General features: G+C 39.4%; 3 protein-coding genes and 1 pseudogene across 4 annotated transcripts; 1 reads left to right on the top strand and 3 right to left on the bottom strand.

The window, feature by feature from the left end:
* Positions 1-668: 668 nt before the first annotated feature.
* On the bottom strand, positions 669-1,307 carry LOC131298757 (class V chitinase CHIT5-like). The gene has a single exon (XM_058324230.1). The coding sequence runs from the start codon at positions 1,115-1,117 to the stop codon at positions 689-691; it is 429 nt and encodes a 142-aa protein (XP_058180213.1). The 5' UTR covers positions 1,118-1,307; the 3' UTR covers positions 669-688.
* Positions 1,308-8,310: 7,003 nt separating this feature from the next.
* LOC131298544 (cysteine-rich receptor-like protein kinase 10) lies at positions 8,311-12,950 on the bottom strand. The gene is made up of 7 exons (XM_058324030.1): positions 11,763-12,950; positions 10,056-10,190; positions 9,779-9,954; positions 9,499-9,709; positions 9,169-9,406; positions 8,917-9,067; positions 8,311-8,818 (listed from the first exon to the last, which is right to left on the bottom strand). The coding sequence occupies exons 1-7, from the start codon at positions 12,838-12,840 to the stop codon at positions 8,504-8,506; spliced, it is 2,304 nt and encodes a 767-aa protein (XP_058180013.1). The 5' UTR covers positions 12,841-12,950; the 3' UTR covers positions 8,311-8,503.
* A 3,396-nt stretch (positions 12,951-16,346) lies between these two features.
* LOC131298730 (glutathione S-transferase T3-like) lies at positions 16,347-19,069 on the top strand. Of its 2 annotated transcripts, XM_058324212.1 has the most exons (3): positions 16,347-16,539; positions 17,788-18,228; positions 18,312-19,069. In XM_058324212.1, the coding sequence occupies exons 2-3, from the start codon at positions 17,884-17,886 to the stop codon at positions 18,864-18,866; spliced, it is 900 nt and encodes a 299-aa protein (XP_058180195.1). In that variant the 5' UTR covers positions 16,347-16,539; positions 17,788-17,883; the 3' UTR covers positions 18,867-19,069. The 2 variants fall into 2 exon arrangements, with proteins under 2 accessions (XP_058180195.1, XP_058180191.1); XM_058324208.1 differs by lacking the exon at positions 16,347-16,539 and having other exon boundaries at positions 17,513-18,228.
* Positions 19,070-19,823: 754 nt separating this feature from the next.
* Positions 19,824-21,118, bottom strand: LOC131326588 (uncharacterized; annotated as a pseudogene).
* Between the last annotated feature and the right edge of the window lie 2,142 nt (positions 21,119-23,260).

The raw sequence follows: 23,260 nt of genomic DNA, 5'->3' as shown, positions 1-23,260 counted from the left end.
TTAGTCAGTTCAACGAAATTTTAAATATTCAGCTCTGCGTCACGTTAGATTGTAGGTGTTTTGTTAGCATGGTGATTGGTGACCTGCTTCTATTGTTTTATTTTGTTTTGTTTTCTGCGTTTTCTTTATTATAATATAGGGTATTCCGGGTTAGCTTGCACTCGGACTAATCTCTACGTACAACCTCTCCCACAGTCATTTCACACACTTACGCATGTGATAAGGTGACCCCAACAGCTGCTAGCAAGGGGGATGGAGGTGCTATGTGAGTGTGGCGTCCTAATTCTTGTTGGCTCGGGGTGGTGGCTAGCTCCCCCTCACTGATAAACATTCATATGGCAAGTTCACAGGGATGGTTGATTCCATATATGTATGTAAATTCTTATTTTATTGCAGTATGGTATGATAAACCAAACAAAATTGAGCCTTTTAACCCTATCAATTATGGTCAGCTATGTTGCTTTAAAGTTTTACCTGCCTTAGAAAGCACCCAATTGTCATCATTGGCGACGTGCCATACTTTGTAACCCAGAAGCCCTTTCTCCCTCGCGTAGGAAACCTTAGTTCTAATAACCTCCGCGTCATCATAACCGATCCAAACCGAACCATTAATGCAGTAGTTCGTGACATAAGTCGAGTTATTCACTACTTTTTCTCCATCACATAGCATATATGACTTGATGAACTTCTAGAAAATCAACCCATCTGGCGTAACGGCGGGACCTGTTGCAGGCGATCCGATCTCATTGGCCGTCGGGTCTGCCAGCGTCCACGCGTACCCATGGTATGATAACCCCCAAACCATCTTTTCAGCAGGTAATCCTCTGCTAATCCATTCCTTAATTCCATAATCCGTACTTACATTGCTTGAGGGGTCATACAAAGCAGAATAAGCGCCTGTGAAGTTTTCCATCGTGGGTAAGTGATAGTAATAGGCTACGATGTGTACCCAATCGAAGTTCCTACGAATCGACTCCATCGGATAACTTGTGCTGTTTTTGGAAGGCAAATAATGACTGGTCAGCGTTAAAAGGAGCAGTGATCGGGGGGTAGAATTCTTCGATTCCCTGTCTACCGCGGTTCTCCAATCGTCGAAGAGAATTCCCATATTTTCCATCTTGGTGGTGTTTGTGTCCGGTTTGACGCAACAAAGTTCCAGGCTGTGAAACCCATAAAGCCTGGCTCTCTGTATTGATGATTCGATGAAAGAAGTTCTATGAGAGGGTTTGGTAGCCAATGAAAAGAAGGTTGAGAAGTTTGAATCTCCTGTCCAGATGGACAGAAGTGTTGTGATTGATGGTTTTTTTGCCGAACGATCTAGAGCTCATAAGTTGAAGTGTTGATATATGCAAAAGCAAATTAAATGTCAAGTGAGTGAACAGAGTCGAGTCGATATCGGGGACTGGGAATCGGCTGCTGGAATACCAGTAACCTGCTTTGATCCGGGACTGGGCCTCTTAAGAACTTGTTAATGGAGGAAGAAAGAGTATGAAGGAAATGAGGGTGAACAACATTTTTTAAGATGGCTAGAGCCTGGAGCTCCTGTTGATGAACCTTGGAACTTTATGTAGCTGCCATCCTGAGCACTTAAAAGTCATTTTCTTTTACATGCGACTTTCATGTTATAGAAGCCAAGTCCTATAAGATATTTGTATCTATTCAATTCTCTTGAGTAGTCTATTACTCATTTAACAGATTTAGACTTTTTCATGATTTTGGTTGAGAATTACAAAGGATTTTATTTTTTAATATACTAAAAAATAAAAAAAAATGCATTCGGATATTAATAGTCATCGACTCTAAAAAAAAATTAAAATAACATTACAAAAATTATAGTAAATGATATTTGCATTTGCATAAGGAGTACGAAAAAAGACTAACTTTAGTTTTTTAGATTAGTTGTTTTAGGTTAAAGTTTGGAATACTTTTTTGAGTACTATTTCACTCTTGTCCATTGAATTTAGTTTTGGAATACTCTTTTGAGTCTCCTTTATTGGAAAAAAAATAAAAGATTTAGGACTAGTATGTAACCAAAAATAAGGAAAAAAAATCTAGCGGTGGCAAAACCATATAAGTTTGGAATAATTTTTTACTATACACATAATAATTGCAATTTCTAAATTTCTTGTTGTGGTGGCCGGCCGCCGTCACTAGACCTCATTGCTCCACTCCCTCTTTACTTCAGCATTTCCTCTCCCACCCACTTGTGTAGATATTCATCTACTTGCCTTGTGTTTCAACCACCAGGCTTGGTCTGGCATGGAGTTCCATTTTAGAACACAAGTGCAAACCTCTATCGGTGTATATATTGTGTAGGGTCAAGCAATGTAAACAGAGAGAGAAGGGTGTGGGCACACGCCCCGAAAATTCTATTTTTGTGCATAAAATCGGGTGCCTCCCTTTTTTTGGAAAAGCGCGGCGAAACACTTCGATTCTGAGTCGCCATTCGGATTTCGCGGTATACACCCAAGGAACCAAACTTGAAATATTTTGCTACGTTTTGATTTGAAAAGGCTTGTAGACTGGACTGTTTTGCTACGTTTTGATTTGAAAAGGCTTGTAGACTGGACTGTCGTCACCTTCGATATCTAAGGTTTGGGAGTCAGATTACGAGAGGGGAAGGATTTTATGGCACCCCTCTCGCCCAATCTGGAGATCGGTCTCTACTCAGGCATTTTTATAAAACATTTGCATTTTTCTCTCATTAATCATTTTTTTAGTCAGTTAGGGCGGGGGAACAGTTAAAGGGGATTAAAACTGTAACAAGTTGCATTTATATGACAAAAATGTGATGGATGATTTAGTGAAACAAATGATAATAGATTGAGAACAAGCACCTGTGAGCATTTTAAACAAACTGGAACAAGCTGATCCAAAATGATGTACGCAAGTAACACATCAACATACACTGGCCAGGCCGGCCACTGTGTGCTAGTATGACCTGCGCACGCCACTACATTACTGGCGTACTCCAGTGAGTTTAAACTCACAACTCTTATTCTCGACCCTTTGGGCTCGGGAATAAACTAGTGCACATCCAGGATAGACCACACAGTTTATATCACAGAATATTTTACAGATACAGATAGCATAAATGGCTTTGGAGCCTAAATGGAAACATCACTCCCCATAAACAATGTGGGGGGCATAAACAGAGGCCAATGTTTAACTGTCATGCAAGGGCCACCCATTGGACCTTGGTCTAACTGTCGTACGCCAGTCATAAGAGACCGTACGCCAGTTACATCATTGGTCCAATGCTTGGCTTTGCATCATCTGAGTTCTGGAACATGACCAGAAAGATCCTAGAGGCCTTCTAAAATAGGAATAGCAAATAAACAACTACACAGTTCTAAAGTATAAAAAACAGTAAATTGGTTATTAGCATGCATTAAGGTGACAAAATAAGAAAGAAAACAAGAAAAGGATGATCGGTGATCCCCACGCCAGTGATGCACATACAGCCACAACTGGCGTACAGCTTAATGATACTGGCGTGCGCCACGTGTCATCTGGAACGATCTTTGGACCTTGCTAGCTTTAGGGCCATGACTAGTATTGATTACTAGCTTTAACCCTGCCAGCACCCCTCAGGGGTCAGAACAGGAAGTTTCACAAATGTGGTATACCTTTGCTTTTGAGGTTGATGGGATGTTTTGAGCTTGAGCTTGGAGTTTAATGAATGGATGATGGGTGAGAGGTTGAAGTAATATGTGAGAGGGAGTTCTTTGCTTGCTCTTTCACTAGATGAAAGAAGAGGAAGCAAAGAACTAGAGAAAAGTGAGAGAGAAGAGTTTGATGACCCTTAATGAAGTACGGAGTAATTCTTGTTAACCCTTTGCATTTATGATGACCCTTAATGAAGTAATTCTTGTGAACCCCTTGCATATAAATGCAAGGGGAGTATTTACAGGCCAAGGTGACTGAAGATGAGGCTGTAATCAGTTGGGTTAAGGGCTGGTTAGGTTAAGGAGGGAGCCTCTCATGCATTAAATGCATGGAACTAGGTGATCGGTGTTGTAGGAGAGAAAAGGGAACGACTCTGCAGGTTTGCAATCATCAGGGGCTGTTCATCGTACTGGGTGGCCGCAAAAGTCTCGAGCACGTGATTGAATAGTGATGATTTGACCGGCTTTGACTAGCGTACGCCATCTTTGTACCTGCGTGCGCCATTGTTAACTAAGTCAACGGTTGATGACTGACACGTGGCAGTTTACCAGCGCACGCCAGCACAGTATTGGTGTAAGCAAGTAGGGTTTTGCTGAGGCCATTTGGTTCTGGTTTGAAGGGTTTGAAATTGGGTTCGACTAGGTTTGAACGAGGTTCAAGATGCTCAAAGCTTAAACACACCAACAATCTTGGGATGTTCTTGACCTTAGTCATCATTGGGGAACCAAAGACCGTAAGTAAACTAATCTGGACAGTTCAGAATAGGGTGTCTACAAAGGGTAGTGAGTTGCAAGAGAATTCCACTTGTAAAGCTTTAGTCTGTTTCTAGTGAGATTGGTCTGATTCCTCCATGGATGTATGATCTTGGAGAACTACGTAAAACTCTGTGTTTGGTGTGTTTGGTTTCGATCCTTGGGGCACAACAATGAGCAGGAGTGCGAGTACAAGCACAAACATGAAAGTTTCTTTAAGAAATGTTGCAAACTCTTAAATTTGCGAGAATGAGGATTGAGATTGAAACTATTGATTGTGATGATCTTTAAGAACGAAACGAAAAAGCCTACCCAAGAAAATTTCGATTCCAAAAGATTGAGACTCACTCACTCTCTCTCTCTCTACCCCTCTCTCTCTCTCTCTCTCTCTCTCTCTCTCTCTCTCATAAGTCACAACTTGACAGTTGGCAGGCAAGATTTTAGATGTATAACCAATTCGGTCATGACAATAGACGTCTCAATACGTGGCTGTGTTGATAACTTCTCATCTTTGCAGTCAAATAACGACTCGTTCCAAACTTCCATTTGCTTTCATTTTAGGGCAATTTTTGGCTGCTTTTGGGGCATGTATTTGGGTGTGTGCATCAGAGTTATGATAGCTATAGATACAGATTTTATATTCTACTACTTCAGATTCTATTATAGAATCTAGATTTTAGATCTTGATAGAAATAGATAAACATGTTTACAATAAGTGTGAAAATATGATTAATTATTAGTAATTGCCCCCAAGAACCTAATAAAAATTACTTCCCCATCCCATACCGAATGACACTTTCATCATTTTAGACTCTCAAAAAATTCACTATGATTTTTTAACTTGTACGAAACCTTTTTCTTATACGATATTGATCGAATTTAATAGAACATAATTACTTTTCTCAGACAAATTTTTCAAAATTATAAAATAATGTAAATTAATAAATATTTTCAGAGATATGAATGCCGAAATCGTCGAGAAAGCAACGAAAGGGATAAGCTAGTCCGGACACTAATAACTACAAAGTAAAGAAGTTAATGATTCATTCCCGTATCTAGGGAAAAGATTATCTCGGAGAAATGTCTCCGGGACATGGCATGCACTCATCCACTGCTTTCCTTTTTCAACATGTACGAACACAAGTATTACGTAGGGGTCGGCTTCTAGAGATTACGAAATTAGAATAAAACTTCTTTCCAAGAAAAAACACCCACTACAATTAAAACTATTCACACCAATTAAGATGTTAATTTCTAGGAGGAGATCACCCAGTTTTTTTTCTTTTTATTATAGTTTTTCCTGCTAACTCCACTATCTAGGATTTAGTTTATTCAATCTGTTCACAAAAAAAAAAAAAAAGGTCGACCAGCTCGGTCAAAAAGCTATAAGTTCACAAAAGCATGTTTATAATGCTTATTATCTTTGACTTTTCTCTTTTGAATCCGAAATTGCCCGTCCACTATTATTATTATTATTTTTTTTTACCAATTGGCCAATAAAAAGGAAAATGACGTCTTGACTCTTAAAATGCTGATGGAATACAATCTTTGTCATCAACCCCAAGGCCCAAGGTGTAAAAGTCGGTTTGAGAAAGCAACAAAAGGGGCTTGCCCCAAAGATTTCTCAAGTTTAAAATCTACGAAGGCAATATGTCAAACTTTAGGGTTATTAGAGGTTTGTCCAAATCCCAAAATTTATTGAGATGCGGTTAAGCTGCCACCCAAAATTAATTGAGATTGAAACTATTGATTGTGATGATATTTAAGAATGAAGCAAAAAAGCCTACCCAAGAAAATTTCAATTTCAAAAGATTGAGGCTCTCTCTCTCTCTCATAAGTAACAACTTGGCAGTTGGCAGGCAAGATTTTAGATGTATAACCAATTCGGTCACGACAATAGACGTCTCAATACGTGGCCGTGTTGATAACTTCCCGTCTTTGTACGTAGTCAATAACGACTCGTTCCAAACTTCTATTTGCTTTCATTTCGGGGCAATTTTTGGCTGCTCTTGGGGCATGTATTTGGGTGTGTGCATCAGAGTTACGATAGCTATAGATACAGATTTTATATTCTACTACTTCAAATTCTGTTATAGAATCTAGATTTTAGATCTTGGTAGAAACAGATAAACATGTTTACTATAAGTGTGAAAATATGATTAATTATTAGTAATTGCCCCCAAGAACCTAATAAAAATTACTTCACCGTCCCGTACTGTATGACACTTTCATCATTTTAGACCTCTCAAAAAATTAACTACGATTTTTTAAATTATATGAAATCTTTTTTTTATACGATATTGATCTTATTTGATAGAATGTAATTACTTTTCTCAGACAAATTTTTCAAAATTATAAAATACTATAAATTAGTAAATATTTTGAAAGATATGAACGCTGAAATCATCGAGAAAGCAACTAAAAGGGATAAGCTGGTCCGGACGCTGACAACAAAGTAAAGAAGTTAATGATTCATACCCGTATCTAAGGAAAAAGATTTTCTCGGAGAAATGTCTCCGGGACACGACATGCACTCATCCACTGCTTTCCTTTTTCAACATGTATGAACACAAGTATTACGTAGGGGTCGGCTTTTAGAGATTACGAAATTAGAATAAAACTTCTTTCCAAGAAAAACACCCGCTACAACTAAAACTATTCACACCAATTAAGATGTTAATTTCTAGGAGAAGATCACCATTTCGTTTTTCTTTTTATTATAGTTTTTCCAGCTAACTATCTAGTTTTTAGTTTATTCAATCTGTTGAAAAAAAAAAAAAAGGTGTAAAAGTTGGTTTGAGAAAGCAACAAATGGGGCTTGTCCCCAAGACTTCGCAAATTAAAAATTCACAAAGGCTAAATATTTCAAACTTTGGAATTATTAGAGATTTGTCCGAATTTCAAAATTAATTGAGATGCGCTACATCAAGCTGCCACCCAAAAAAACAACCGGTTATCCACATATGACCTAATCGGCAATAGCAACGAAATGCGATTTGCGAGGCTTGGTAGGATACATACCATTGAAAACATAAAAGTGTCTATGAAAGAGAGAATGGACGGCTTGTTCTCTTTCATATATGGACGTACACTTTCATGTTTTCTTTTTCGTGTATCATAGCATTTCTTGTTTTAAAGAATTTCGCCTGTCCAAACTCCTCCACCTCAGCCAAGTTAGCGGAGTGGATAAAATTATCTTTTAAGATACTGTAAAAGAGCTTGTCTCAGAATGATTGTATAATGCATTCAAAACTAGGATTTCAGTGGACGACGATATATAAATTATTTCGAGTTGAAGTACATGTAAAAGAGCTTGTCAATTATTTCGAGTTGAAGTACATATAAATTGTTATATCAGTTTTTTAAAATTTAGGATATCATCCAATATGTCTTCTGGTGTAAAGGAATATTTCAACTCATAATATGGTTGTAATTAAAAGGACCTTAATCCGATGGTTTACCATTACTCCCTCCTTCCCTTATTTAGAGTTCATTATTCTATTTTGGGCTGTCCCTTAATAAGTGTCCATTTTGTAAAGTTAGTGGGTAAAATTTGGTACATTATCTATTTTATCCCTAAAAGTAGATTCCATTTTGAAAAGTAAGCGAGTAAAAATGTAATTATGATGGGTAAGTAAGGAAAGTTGAAGAAAAAGTTGATATAAAAGGTATAATGATTATGTCTTTTTAATAAGTTGGAGTTATGAAGCAGGACACTTAAAAAGGGACGAAGGGAATATTATTTATTTATTTTTTGATAACTCAAGTCACCTCACATGCACCTCGACTCATCTTGGGGGTTCAAAGTCCAAACCCGCTGCCTACTCCGAGGGAGCCCAATTATGAGGAGTTTGGTTCAAATTCCAAATTGCTTGTAAGGTATTGAATGCATACAATCATTGTGATTATTATACCTGGTCAAAGAATAATGACAAAAATTGCCAGAGTAACAACATTGATGAACTAAAAGGAGCAATGATTGTTCCAGAGCAAGACAAGTTGTATTTTTGGCAATATAAACAGAGGCATAGGAATAATCATATTAATTTGCCCAAAGTTCAGGAAAAAAGGAGAATTAACCTTCATCGGGCTACCAATTGGGTAAAGGATACATCACCAACTGACCAAATTTCTTGTTGAGATGTGGACTCTTTCACTTGAACTTCATCTTCATCTCTTCTCGTAGAAAAAGCAGGTCTTTTGGGGGTGTTCATGGCGGCAGTTTCATTTTTCAGCATTGACGAGAGTTCCAACATGGAGGGTCTATCAGCTGGATTTTCTTGGACACACAGCAAAGCTATTTGCATGCATCTCACTAATTTATAGGATGAATCTGTATCGTCGAGCGATGGATCCATGAACTCCATGCATTTCCCACACTTCCACAAATCATATGCCTGACGTATTTAATTCGATGCAGTGCATCTTTAGATCGAGTTCACCGGAAGGAAATGAATTCGCAATATTCATGTCACAATTTTCGAGAATTACTTACATAGTCTAGGAGGTTTAAGTCTTCATGAAGGCCATGTGAACAACTATTCCGCTTTCCGCTAATGATTTGTAAAAGAAGAACTCCGAAGCTATAAACATCTGATTTAGTGGAGTATATACCACGTTTTACATATTCAGGAGGTACATAACCACTACAATATTGCATAAGTGAACAAAAAGAGATAATTAGATGAATACTATTTGAGACTAGAATACATTAGGTAGTGTTTATTGTAAGAAATATGCCACTTACTATGTTCCAACAATCCGGTCAGTGTTACCTTCGAATTCATCTTTCTGGAAAATTCTAGCCATGCCAAAGTCCGCGATCTTGGGCTTCATCTCGTTGTCTAACAAAATATTGCTCGCTTTCAAATCCCTATGAATTATTGTCAATCTTGAGTACTCTTGGAGGTACAAGAGCCCCTGCGTAACCCCTTCAATGATTTGAACTCGTTTTCCCCAATCTAAAAGGGATCCCCTCAATGGATCTACGTGAAAGAGGTTTGGATAGTTAAAACTTAGGTGACACCTAATGTTAAAACCACACTCAATTATGTTAGAGGCATTAAGGATTGCTAACCATAGATAAAATGATCCAGGCTTTTGTTTGGCATGTATTCGTAGATCAACATTTGTTCTTCTTTTTCGGTGCAAAATCCCAGAACTCTTACAAGATTTACATGCTGCAGTTTAGCAGTAAGCATGACCTCATTCTTGAACTCTTCAAATCCTTGTGTAGAAGTCCTTGAAAGTCTCTTTACTGCTATTTCTTGTCCATTACGTAATATACCCTGCAGGCAAAATAAACACCGTTTGTTTAGTTTAGTTTTCTCGATTTATTCGAAGAATAATAATTTTACCTTGTAAACAGGTCCGTATCCACCCTCTCCGAGCTTATTTTCAAATGAAAAATTGTTGGTAGCTTCTACAAGGTCAGCGAGACTAAATACTAGCAAATTAGGAGCATTTGCATTTTCAGGAGATGCCATAGTAGTTCTGAATAAAGATTGTGATTCTTTTTTGTTGTCCATCAATCCTGTAACCAATAAAAAGAACATGTGGAAAATCGAAGAAAGACGTTAAAAGGTCAAGGGAAATGATTTAGGAACAAAATTTTCACAACTGGAAAGAACTTACCTTTGTTTCTGCTTGCTCTCTTACGCAGATACCACGTCGCAGAAACTAGTAGAAGGGTAAATGTGGCTGCAGTTGGAAGCAAGATTACTAGCAGCAGGTGTCTCTTGTTTCTAGGATCATTCTCATCTTCTTGTGCTATGAAATTGTACATTAGAGAGAAATGTGAGGAGACAATATAGCAGTAGACAAGAGAAACAGAACACTCCCTTCCAATGTGAAAAAAAAAAAAATCATATATTGCCCAAATTAGTTTCAACAATACTTAATAGGCGTTAGGGAATAAATCTTGTTTTTTTTGGTTTCGTTCTGTGCTTTGATAACTCAGGGTGTCTGGCAGTGGTAGATACACACCCGGAGGTGAACACCTATCTCTAGGGTGTTGTTATGATTAAGAAGTCGAATGATATTACTTCGTCAATTCAGCGTCAAATTGCGAACAAAATTCTCAGCTCTGCGTCACGTTAGACTTTTAAGTGTTTAATTTGTTAGCAGTGACTTGCTTCTACTGTTTTGCTTTCTGCCATTTCTTTATTGTAATGTTGGTTGTCCCAAGCCAGCTTGCGCACAACTCAGACTAGTTCTTACGTACAACCCCTCCTACAGTTGTTTCACATACTTCTGCATGAGGTGAGGTGATCCTAACAGCTGCTAGCAAAGGGGAATGAAGATATTGTGTGAGTTTGGCATTGTAATTCTTGTGGGTGCTTCCTAGGCTTATTTACGGATTCAACCGTCACGAATAAACATGCAAGTTAATCACGGAGATGGTTGATGCCATATCTGTTACTCCATTCGTTCCAATTTGTTTGTTCAATTTCGACATACGCGTCGTTTAAAAAATTGTATATATCTCACGATTTATAATGTTTTACATAATTTCGAAAACATCATATTTTAGATTTAGATCTAGTTGAGATCTATCAAAGAAGATCTATATTACATATACAAAACATTATAAATAGAAACATATAGACAATTTTGTAAGAGGCCCCAAATAGTGAAAAGGGACAAACAAATCGGGACGGAGGGAGTAGCAAATTCTTCCTTCATTGCAGTATGATAAATCAAACAAACAAAAATCGATCCTTAAGCCCCAATCAACGGACTCGGATCCTGTACGTTTTCCCCGGGCCATCCAAAGCTGAAACGGACGCGCGCGATTCACCTTTGTAAAAACTTATTCACGGAGCTCCGTGAATAAGTTTTTCTCAATATCGATGTCTATTAAATTCTCTAGAGTAGTCTATCACTCATTTAAACAGATTTAGACTTCCGGTCTTCGTAGTCAATAATGACTCCTTCAAAACTTCAATTTGCTTTCATTTGAAGTCAAAGTCATCTAAAAGCTACCCAAATTCAAATTTCAGAATTTCATTTCTTTTAGCTTTTCAGAATTTGTAAAATCTAAAAATCTGTTATCTAGAATTTTTGATAAACGTTCAAAGTTGATTCTAACAATTTAAAATCTGCAAAAATAATTTCTCGTGTACATGTCCTTGTCGTGGTACGTGTGGTTTGGAAAATTTAAGTAGAATACCAAGAATTTTTATTAGTCTCTTACTCATTTGACCCGTTAATTTTTCAGTATGCCATATGTACAAGTAAATTCTTCCTTTATTGCAGTATGATAAACAAAGAAAAATAAAAATCGAGCCTTAAGCCCCAATCAATTGGGGTCGACTACATGATGTTGCTTTAAAGTTTTACCTGCCGCCTTAGAAAGCACCCAATTGTCATCATTGGCGACATGCCATACTGCGTAACCCAGAAGCCCTTTATCCCTCGCATACGAAACCTTAGTTCTGATAGCCTCCACATCATCATAACCGATCCAAACTGAACCATTAATGCAGTAATTCGTGACATAAGTGGAGTTATACACTACTTTTTCTCCATCACATCGCATAGATGACTTGATGAACTTGTAGAACAACGAACCATCAAGCGTAACGGCGGGACCTATTGCAGGCGATCCGATGTCGTGGGCCGAGGGGTCCAAAAGTGTCCACGCATACCCATGGTATGGTAAAATCAAAACCATCTTTTTAGCAGGTAATCCTCTGCTTATCCATTCCTTAATTCCATAATCCGTACTTGCATTGCTTGATGGGTCATACAAAGCAGAATGAGCGCCTGTGAAGTTTTCCATGGTGGGTAAGTGATAGTAGAATGATACGATGAGTACCCAATCGAAGTTCCTTCGAATCGACTCCATCGGATAGCTTGTGCTGTCTTTTGAAGGCAAATAATGACTGGCCAGTGTCAAAACGAGTGGTGATCGGGTGGAATTCTTCGATTCCCTATTTATCGCAGTTCTCCATTCGTCAAAGAGAATTCCCATAGCTTCCATCTTGGTGGTGCTTGTATCCGGTTTGACGCAACAAAGATCCAGGCCGTGAAACCCAAAAAGCCTGGCTCTCTGTATTGATGATTCAATGAAAGAAGTTCTGTGAGAGGGTTGGGTAGCCATTGAATAGAAGGTTGAGAAGTTTGTATCTCCTGTCCAGATGGACAGAAGTGTTACAATTGATGGGTTTTTCCGCCGAACGATGTCGGTGAAGGTGAGCATATATGGTTCATCAGAGGGTGCGATCAAGAGCTCATAAGTTGAAGTGTTTATATACGCAAAAGCAAATGTCAAGTGAGTGAACAGAGTCGAGTCTATATCGGGAACCGGGAATTGGCTAACGGAATACCAGTAACCTGCTTTGATCCAGGTCTGGGCCTCTGGAGAACTTGTTAATGAAGGAAGAAAGAGGAGGAAGGAAATGATGGTTAACAACATTTTTTAAGATGGCAAGAGCCTGGAGCTCCTGTTGATGAACCTTGGAACTTTATGTAGCTACCATCCTGAGGACTTAGAAGACATTTTTCTTTTACATGCCACTTTCATGTTATAGAAGTCAAAGTCCTATAAAATATATATCTATATCTATGGTCCGGATCAGGTTAGAGCGTCCAGATTTTTCTTAAAATCCAGACCACGATTCAGCTATTGGATCGTGTTTTCAATGGTCTAAATCTGTGAAAGGTTTAAACCATTTATGACCTGTCATAAACCTTACAATGGCGATGGAGCGAGACTGTTGGCTGATGGATGGAGATATGCATGGCTCCAGTACTCCTCTTTACTTCAGCAATATTTCCTCTCCCACCCACTTTTGTAGACATTCATTGTGGGGGTGTTTACACCATAATTTTATGAATTTGTCAATATTCGTGACTAGGTCAAATTGTGACACGTGTCGACAATACTTGAACTAGTTTTTAATAAATGTTATGCATATCAATGAATTGATCAATGGACTGATCGACGGTTGAAAGTTTTTTCTTTAACTCAAGACACGTGTCAAAACGATGAGTTACAAGTAGATCATGCAGTTAACGAAGGAAGTTGAGAAGAGCAAATACAAACATGAGATCGTGTGAAGCAACCGCCTGTCCAAGAACGTGGAGAAAGATGAGGGAGAAAAGAAGTAACTTCTTGATTCAAATTAAGGGAGGGAATTTTGCCAAGTTTGAAATTCAAGTCGAAGTAGCAGCCTATAAATACAAGAATAAAAAACAATTAGGACACCCACTCAATCGCCCCAAAGGATTCTACTTTTTATCTGTACTTTGCTTTTCTTGTTCTAAGAGTAGCTTGTAACGTAATCGTTTACTCGATTGTGTTCTCACCGTCGATCGACTTCTACTTTGAAGAATAATAAAGTCCTTTTGTTGTTCTTCCATCTTCATTTACTTCATCAAGTTTGCTTCTAGAAAAGTCCTGAAAAACGACAAAAAACCAAACTCCACAACCATAAACATCTACATTCCAGCACTTCAAAGATTTTCCTGTCGACTATAGACACTAAGCGAAAAATTGACAAACAGGGGGCCCAAAATCAGAATCCACCGACTCTATGATTTAGGAACTGTTGATTGGGCGCGAACCTTAAAGGCGTTGAAAAGTCAGTTGAAAAGTCAATAAGTAGCAGGACACGAAGTACAAAATACATGGCACAAGATAAGTTAATAGAAGACATGTCATTGAAAGAAAAGAGTTGCTACGTTTTTAAGGAATACATCTCATTGTTACATTATTGCCTAATTAAAATAGCTCAGAGTAAAAATGATACAAAAATTAATCCGGTTCAGAATAATCTTGGAAGTGCGCCGCTCGAAGAAACTGAAGCCGGGGTCAGCTGCGTAAATTCCTCGGCCCCGAGCCGATGAAGCATCGCCACGCGACTAAGCCCCGTCTTAAGGACATGTTACACCACAGGGAACGCCGGTGGATACATCGGAAGGATCAAGCCGAGAGGGGGGGAAAAGACAACTGGCCCGTGATGAACTGGCCAGAGTCTCTCCTCTCCCAGTTTGAAGGCTGGTTGGGAGCAGCATCATCACTCTTGGCCCCAGCCAACCAGAAAAGAGATAGCTGAGCCTCTCAAGGAATGGAAGGAAGACGTACTTGCACCTCCTTCTCGTGACCTCGTTTAAAAGGCCCAGTTCTCTCTATGACCTCATTTGATAGACCCAGCTTTCTTTCATCCAAGGAAGCTTCATGATAGGAGGGGGGCCTCCTCCCTCCAAGCATCAAAGCGTTGTTGGAGAAGACAAAAGTACGAAGAGGTGGCAAGGGAAGGTGGAATGAAGATAGAGTGAAGGTGAATCTAATGTGTAGCAAATTGGTGTTAAGTCCATTCTATTTATAGGCGCGACAATATGATGAATCGCTAAGGAGCAAGTCGGCTCCCATTTTTTCCCGAAGAATCCCCCGCACGACGAAACGCGGAAACCAAGTGTCAGCTTTAACTTATGATTTGAAAGATAGTCAGAGCGGAAGAAACCGATGTGATGAGTGACAGGATATCAAGTCAGTCTTAAAAGAAGCACGAGGGGTCGTCCCTGAAGATGGGGCCCGATAACTATAAGTTGTGTAGGTGCGGTCAAAATCATTAACCCTTGACCAGAGGGGACTATTTGACCATCCAATTAGCAGCAGACACATGGCAACAGGGTCCGCGCGAAAGAGAAGGCTCGGTCAAACCTTAACCTAAGAAAGAATAGTTGATCGATCAATCGAAGGGAGACACGTGTATAAAGCTTAAAGGAAACACCCGCAGAGAATTTCTGCTGAAGGAGTATTCCCCGCAGAAGTCCGCCTGCCACGCGGGGAGAGGAAATTGGGCCCCTAGATAGCTTTAGTAGCGGAGGGCTACGGGTGAAGCCCCACGAGTCGCTGATGTTTAAATTAAAAATTGAAGAATCCCTAGAGTTTCATCCGGGCCGCAAGGAGCTCCGCGATGTGAACACGATCGTTGCAGGTCGCGACTTTGCTCTGGCGGGAAATGGGGAGTTTCTTGTGGCTTGGGATGGAGGTTGCGTCGCGGTCGCAGGGAATCGAGCTTTCCCGTGGAAAAGAGTCCGCGGGAGGACAAGTTTTCCCAAGACCTAGAGGTACAAGAGGGACATGTGTTGGGGTTTCATAGAAGCGCCGTCCTGGGCTTGACCTAGGCCCAGGTGCCCTATAAATACCGCTAACATTTCCTCTGATTTGACAGAGCTGACTTCTTCTGAAAAGAGAGTGGGTGAGCACTGAATTTAAGGAAGGAGAACATTCTTCCCCAGAGAAAATGTGATCTCACTCATTCAGTCAGGAAAAAGCCAGACGTTTGCCCCGTAGAAAGAAACAAGGGACATGCTGCCTTTGTCTCTTCTGTACCTCTTGCTCCTTCCCTCACCCCACAAGATTGTTCCTCCTTCCCTCTCACTAAACATCGACCAATCGCACCTCTCCAGCTCACACGAGATCTACACGTAAGTGACCCTCCGCGGAACCCCTTACCTACACGTTGCAAGCTGTCAAACGATCTGAAGGGGTGGGAGCGGCACCCGAGGTCCGTAACCACGTAAAGTCGGCCAGAAGGAGTTGACCTCAAACAAGAGATCATTATTCGGCTGAAAGAAGGGGGAGACATTGAAGGAGGGGCCGAGTATGGCGAGACGGGCGTGGGGCGCGCTGTCCAAAGAAAGAGTGCAGGAAAGAACCTCTTCGCCAAAAAAGGTTATAAATAGAAACAGATGGTAAAGAAAGAGAAATGATTTTGTCACCCTTTTTTTTTGTTAACGCCACACATCTACAAGGGAGTGACGTTAACAAAAAAAAAAGTGACAAAATCAACGGCCTAAAAAAAAGGGGACAGAGGAAAAAAGCAAGAAAAAAGAAATAGAGAACTACTTAGAGCATGTCAACCAGAATAGCCAAACTAGGCATTTGAGCTATTTTAGCTACCAAAATGAGAGAAAGGCTCCCACATCAGCCTCTGTTAATACATCGGTATATTACCTCAGCCTTCTGACCTCGCTTCTTCTACAGAGGAACTGTTCATGAGCAATCCAATATTCTATCAATTTATTCTCTCGCGCTTCACTTCTCCAGCGATGATTTTCTCCCGCCTACTCCTGCCTTTTCTCCCTCTCTCTCTCTCTCTTTGTGGTAAGATTTCCTTTCATCCCTGGATTTCTTCTCTCATTTTATATCTAATATCTGGTTTGCATCTCAGGTATGAGATCCCTAACTTTTATTGTATTTTTTTGTTTTTTGTATGTGTTTGATAGAGAAATTAGTGTACAATGAATCCATGATCATAGTTAGGGCTTAAAATCTTGTACGAAACAACATGAAAATCTGCATTCAGATCACTAAGAGAAAACATGAAACCCTATATAAACCAAACCTTTCAACTAAGAGATTGACATAGATGAGTGCGAGAGACACAATTCTCTAATTTTTGTACATAATACCTGCTACTGTTTTTTCCTTGGATAAGATTTGAGCTTTTGTTGGGAGTCATGTTGATGAACAAAATTGTTGAAGAAAACTGCTCACTAACTGTTCGATAAATTTACTGAGTGAGTTTTAAGGGACGCGAGTTTTAAGCATGGGGTTAGGAGTTCGATTCTTGGCCTCTTCACTTTTTAGTTAGTAGTTCGTAACTCTGATCGATCCTAACCAGGGACTTGCATCTCCTAGTTCTCTGTTCCTAATGATTGGCAGGCCTCTCCCGGATTGTGATGCGATGCGCGTCTCTTTTTTTTGGGAAGAATCTTTCCTTCTTGTGCCGGCGGCGCGGTAAGTTTAGTACTCTTGGGCGACTCGATTTTGGAGAAAGTTCCTCTTGAAAGTCTTGCTTTGTAAGTGAAGCAAGTCAACTTACTTGCTCTTTCTTTGTTTTAGTAGGCTTTTGGTCGGATTAGCTCTAAGGGTCATACAGTAGGCACTTGGGATAGTTAAGTCAAGCTAGTTCAGTTATCGGTCAGTGGATCAGAGAATACATCTCAAGTTTTGGTAGTCATTCCAGCGGCTTAGCTTAGATAAAACTCCTTCTGTTTCCGGCGTTTAGCGAGCTGCAACAGTTTTTCGAACTTGTAAGCAAAAAGGTTTTGAACTGATTGCGACTTGAACTCATGACCAGAGGTAATAGAGGAATGACATAACCACAAGTTTTGTTGCCTAAATGAATCGTAAATGATTGTGATTTATTGAAGGGATCATTCATGTGTATAGTCTTTGTTGCCTAAATGAATCATAAATGGTTGAATTACTTGATTCAAGTATTCGATTGAATGGCTTTCATCTGTTTAATTGGTTGCCTAAATGAATTAGGGTGATTCATGTGCTTAGGCAGGCTATTAGAAATATAATCCTAGCAAATCTAAACATCTTTTTCCACTCCGATTGTAGGGATGAATCCGCAAACTCATGGGTACTTCACCAATCTTATTCAATCCGGTTCGAATGAAGAACAATTTATGATGGAGTCACAATATTTTCATTCAAATGCCCATGTCGCCACCCAGGAAACTCAATTTACCGTTGCAATGGAGTCAATTTCCAAGAAATCACAACGGCGGTGGCAATTTCACCGTAGAAGAGGACAAACTTGTCGTGTCAGCGTGGCTTAATATAAGCATGGATGCAGTTCAAGGTAATGACCAGAAAAAAACTACTTTCTGGCAACGAGTGAAGGAATTCATTCAAGAGAACGAACCATATGAAACCAACCGTACCATGGTCTCTTTAATGAATCGGTGGTCTACTATTCAACTTTGCACAAATAAGTTTTGCAGCTGCTATTGGAAAATTGAAGCACTCAATCAAAGTGGCATAAACGAGGAACAAAAGGTACTGGTTATATTTCTTTGTTTACTTTTCATTTATCATTTGCTTTGTAACATACCAAGTAGCATTCATTGAAGTATTTTCAGGTACAAAATGCAAAAAAAATGTACAAGGAACTCAATGAGCAACAACAAGAATTCAAGTTCGATCACTATTGGGTTTTATTGAAGAACCAACCGAAATGGTTCTTGGAGTGTGAGAAGAAAAAAGAAGTGAAAAAACCAAGAAAAGGGCTACCATCTTGTCCTTCTACTCCAGATACGATCAATCTAGGCGACGACAATTTTGCAGCAGATAATTTTGTGGACTTGGAGCGACCAACAGGCCAAAAAGCAGCAAAGGCACGAGTGATGAAACGAAAGAACGGAGAGAATGTAGCTTCGACTGAAATTTCTGGGGTATTGGATAAGATAAAAGAATGCAAAAGCAAGTTGACTGACAAGAAATTGGAGATGCTTGGGAAAACATATGATCAGGCGCAAGAGAAAATTCGTATCAAACAAGAACTGCTTGAAATAAAACAATTCGAAGCGGATGAGAGAGTAATGACGATAGATCTCAATTGCTTGTCAGAAGAGCAACAAGAATTCTATAGGCTTCGAAGGTTGGAAATCCTTGGAAAAAGAAGAAGGGTTCAGTAATCTTGTGGAATGTGGAACCAAAAACTTATTTTGAACTCTGTAAATGTGAAGTTAGCACTCACTTTTTGATATCTTCAAAGGCATAGCTATATCTTAGGTACTTGTTTTGATGCTTTAAAAACTATAGCAGGAGTTCTATTTTATGAACTATCTAAAGGAAGCCTTGAATGGCAGGCCGTGGGGCTTATCCATTTTGTGGTTTGTATGTATCCACCATACAAGTGAAAGAACCTACTTTTTGGCATATCTTTTGTACTCTTGTCCCTAGCTTCTTATATTCCTTTGTGTGTAGCTACGTTAGGAACTGCATTATCATCACAAGCTATGGTTTGATCATTGTATTTGTGAGCTGTTATGAAGAGGACTCATCTTCTTGCATCTTTGTGCTTGTATGGTGGTCATCTTCTTATATTCTGATGAGGGGCTTCAATACTTGGTGCTGGTTTTGGCTATGGCTGCTGTTTTTTGCTGCTGCTGTTGTCTTGTTGCTTACACTGCTGCTGTTCTACTTTGTTATGGCAGCTGATGTTTGTGATGCTCCAATTGGATGCCATCCATATTAGGCTAACCCAAGTTCTGCTGGCTGGAACTCCTCATAGATCTATGTTATTTTCTGTAAATCTATTGTCTTATGTTGTCATTTGTTTTCCCTCCCTCTTGGTAGATGGATGAAAAATAGCGTATCTCATTTAAAAAGAGCCCACTTTTGGCATATCTTTTGTGCTCTTACAGCAGGAGTGCTCTTATTCTTGTGATGGAATAAGGCACAAATTAAGATAGTTTCTTGCAAGGTTGGTCCTTATGCACCAAAGTATTTTGCATCTTCATACACACTAATAAGATTCCAAATTGCCGAACTAGATTTCAGAATTTCAATATTAAAATTGCATAGTACATAAATAAAATTACATAGCCATTACAATAATGCTTAAAAACGAGACTTCAAACTACAAATTCCTATGATTGGATATACATTTGCCACCGGTGCTCAATTAAATCCGCTTGGAGTTGAGAATGAGATGCCCTATCTCTTATGCGGTGATGTTGCCGGATTAACTCCATGAGTTCAGTGGTTCTATCGTGCGATACTTCCACAAGAGGAGTATGGTCTAATGGATCAAAGTCAAGATTAGCTACTCCATTATGATCTCGCTCATCCTCAAGGATCATGTTGTGCATTATTATGTAAGCTCTCATAATGTATTTAAGTGTTTTACGATGCCAAAACTGTCCTGGTCCTCGCACAATTGCAAATCGTGCTTGAAGCACTCCAAAAGCTCGTTCTACATCATTTCTTGCGGATTCTTGGAGTTGAGCAAAAAGTTTTTTCTTATTTCCTTGTGGAGATGGAATTGTTTTCAGAAATGTCGCCCACTGTGGATATATACCATCAGTCAAATAATAGTCAAATAATATCCCATATCATATTCGTTACCATTAATGTTGAAATTGATTGGAGGAGCACGTCCCCGAGAAAGCTCAGTAAACAATGGAGACCTTTTAAGCACATTGATATCGTTATTAGCCCCAGGCACCCCGAAAAAAGCATTCCATATCCAGAGATCATATGATGCCACAGCCTCTAAAATTATTGTTGGTTCACGAACATGACCGGTATACATACCTTTCCACGCAGCGGGACAATTCTTCCATTTTCAATGCATACAATCAAGGCTCCCCACCATCCCTGGAAATCCACAGCATTAATTAACTGCTAGCAATCTAGCAATGTCGGCGGCATTTGGTGACCTTAAATACTCTTCAGAGAAAACTTCATTTACTGCTTTAACAAAAAAATTTAGGCTTTTGATTGTAGTGCTTGCTCCGATCCTCACATATTCATCCACAGAATCAGCCGGAGCGCCGTAGGCTAGCATCCTGAGTACGCCGGTAATTTTTTGAAGAGATGACAAGCCAAGCTTTCCGGCACAATTTCTTTTCTGGGCGAAGTATGAGTCATGCTCTACTATCGCATCATGAATGCGAAGAAAAAGAGAACGACTCATCCAAAACCTCCTTCGAAAAAAGTGGGGAGGAAATACGGGCAATTCTGCAAAATAGTCATCAAAGAGTCTTTTTTGCCCGCCAAGAGTATCACGATTGATAACAGTGCGACGTCGGCTTAAGCTCGAACTCCCCTCTCCATTCTGTTCTTGATACCTCGCAATTGCTTCTAATAACTCCAACTCATTGTCAGAGTCGGAAAAATCCGAGTCGTTCATTATGAGATCATGTAGGCGATTGGGCGCCATGGATAGCTGATGAAGGAGCGAATAAATGGATTGAACAAGGAAGTAATTAAATCTTTTTCTCAAAGAAGGAAGGAGAGCAAAGGTTGAATGATGGTTAATAAGAAGACAATGACCCGTTTTGTAGGTGGAAAATTTTACCGTTGGAAGCTTGAAAGAATCATCTTTGGTGTAAATGGAAGAAGTTGCAGCAGCCAGCAGGTTACCGTTTGGAAGGAGGAAACAAAAAAAAAATGAAAGAATACATATTTTAATAAGTCATAGGTAAAATCGAGATGGTTTGTGTAGTTCTGACACAAAAATTGCCTGGGTAAAATAAAGTTATGGGTTATTGGGTAGCTAAATTACCTATTTCTTGGTGTACTTGCTCATCTTTAAAATTCTTGTCTTCTCGCTATTGAGGAACTGACTTGATCGTACATTTCCGGTCAACCAACCGGCCTGGGGTGTCACTGACGAGTGCCTTCGTGTACAGGATCCAGCGAGCTCAGGAAAGTTTGACTATTCAACTCAGGGCATTCAAGGAAAATTCTCGAACAAGACGTGGGATTCCACATTCATCTACTTGCTGCCATGGAGTATGAACAAGAGTTCCGTTTTAGCCTCTAAGTGCAGACCTCGGGCGGTGTATATATTCTGTAGGGTTAAGCAATGTAAACAGAGAGAGAGGGTAGAGTTGGGCGAGAATCAGAGAACTCCACTTGTAAAGCTTTAGTCTGTTGCTAGTGAGATTGCACACATTCTTCCGTGGATGTGCGATCTTGGAAAACCACGTAAAACTCAGTATTTGTGTGTTTGGTTTTGATCCTTGGGGCACAAGAAAGGTGAAAGTGCATGTCTTTTAAAAATTATTGGCAAACTAGTATTAAATTTGCGAGAACAAGGATTGAGATTGAAACTATTGATTGTGATGATATTTAAGAATAGAAAGTTAGAGGCCGGTTCTCATTTTTAGATTCGGTTTGATCCCAACCCTAAGGGTGGTTTCGATTGAAAAGTTAAGTATTTTTTTTTGTCTTTATTTGAATTTTTTTATATTTTTTTATTTTGCGTCAAACTTTTGTGATTTATTGATTCGTCTCGATAAGAGGAACCGAAAAAGTAAAAAAATTTGATCGAAACTCATAATTTTTTAAATAAAGAAAAAAAAAAGTCAATAAGTCAACTTATTTTACTTATTCTTCTAATTTTGAAAAAAATTATGAGTTTTGATCAAAATTTTTTACTCTTCCTATTCTTCTTACCAAGACAAATCAATAAGTAACAAAATACGATTTTTGTTTGGAATAAAAGCAAAGAAAAAAGTTACTGTTTCAGTTTTAAAGCCAAAGGAGCCCTAAATATTATTCCCAAACGTATATAGGCTTTGTTATGTTGAATAATTCCTTTTTTTCCTGTCCAACCCAGATCCCTTCTCTTCTCCTCCCTTGCTCTCTCTGCAACCGTACTCGGATACTCCTCCCTCCCTCCCTCACACACTCTCTCTCTCTCTCTCTCTCTCTCTCTCTCTCTCTCTCTCATGCTTATATCTATCTGCTTTGTAACAAGATCTGCAATTCCATGTGAGAGATTTGTTGGTTGCGGGCTAGCATCTTGCCCAAGCGGATCGAACCGTGGCGCTTGAGGCCTATTATGCTTTGGTATTAGGAAATAGAGTTGCGCATTTATCACTATTTACGAGTTTTGGTAATATAGTAAGCGTTTGATCCTACAAGATTACAAGATTCACCGAAAAGCCACTGCACGCTCCGATTAGTCTCACGAGCTCCGGTCATCATCAATAATGATGGCGACCAAGCTCTCTTCACCGACACTCCCTCAACCGAATCGAGGGGAAAAGCCTACCCAAGAAAATTTCAAAAGATTGAGACTTGTCATAGGTGCCTCTCTCGTCACCTGGTGACTCTTTAAGAAAAGTGCCTCACAACTTGGCAGGCAAGGTTTCTGATGTATGACATAACTTCAGGTCTTTGAAGTCAAATAACGACTCTCGTTCCAAACTTCCATTTGCTTTCATTTCAATTGCTTCTCGCAGTCACTCATTTGGGTGACTTCATGCATTAGGGCGTATTTACCATAGCTCTAGGTACAAATTCAATTTAAAATCTGATAGGAAAAGCTTAAAGCTACCCAAACTCATCTCTG

The sequence above is a fragment of the Rhododendron vialii genome, chromosome 1a, assembly GCF_030253575.1.
Source record: "Rhododendron vialii isolate Sample 1 chromosome 1a, ASM3025357v1".
Classification (NCBI taxonomy): Eukaryota; Viridiplantae; Streptophyta; class Magnoliopsida; order Ericales; family Ericaceae; genus Rhododendron; species Rhododendron vialii.
Note: the sequence above shows the minus strand (reverse complement) of the source record. Positions and strands in the feature narration are given on the sequence as shown.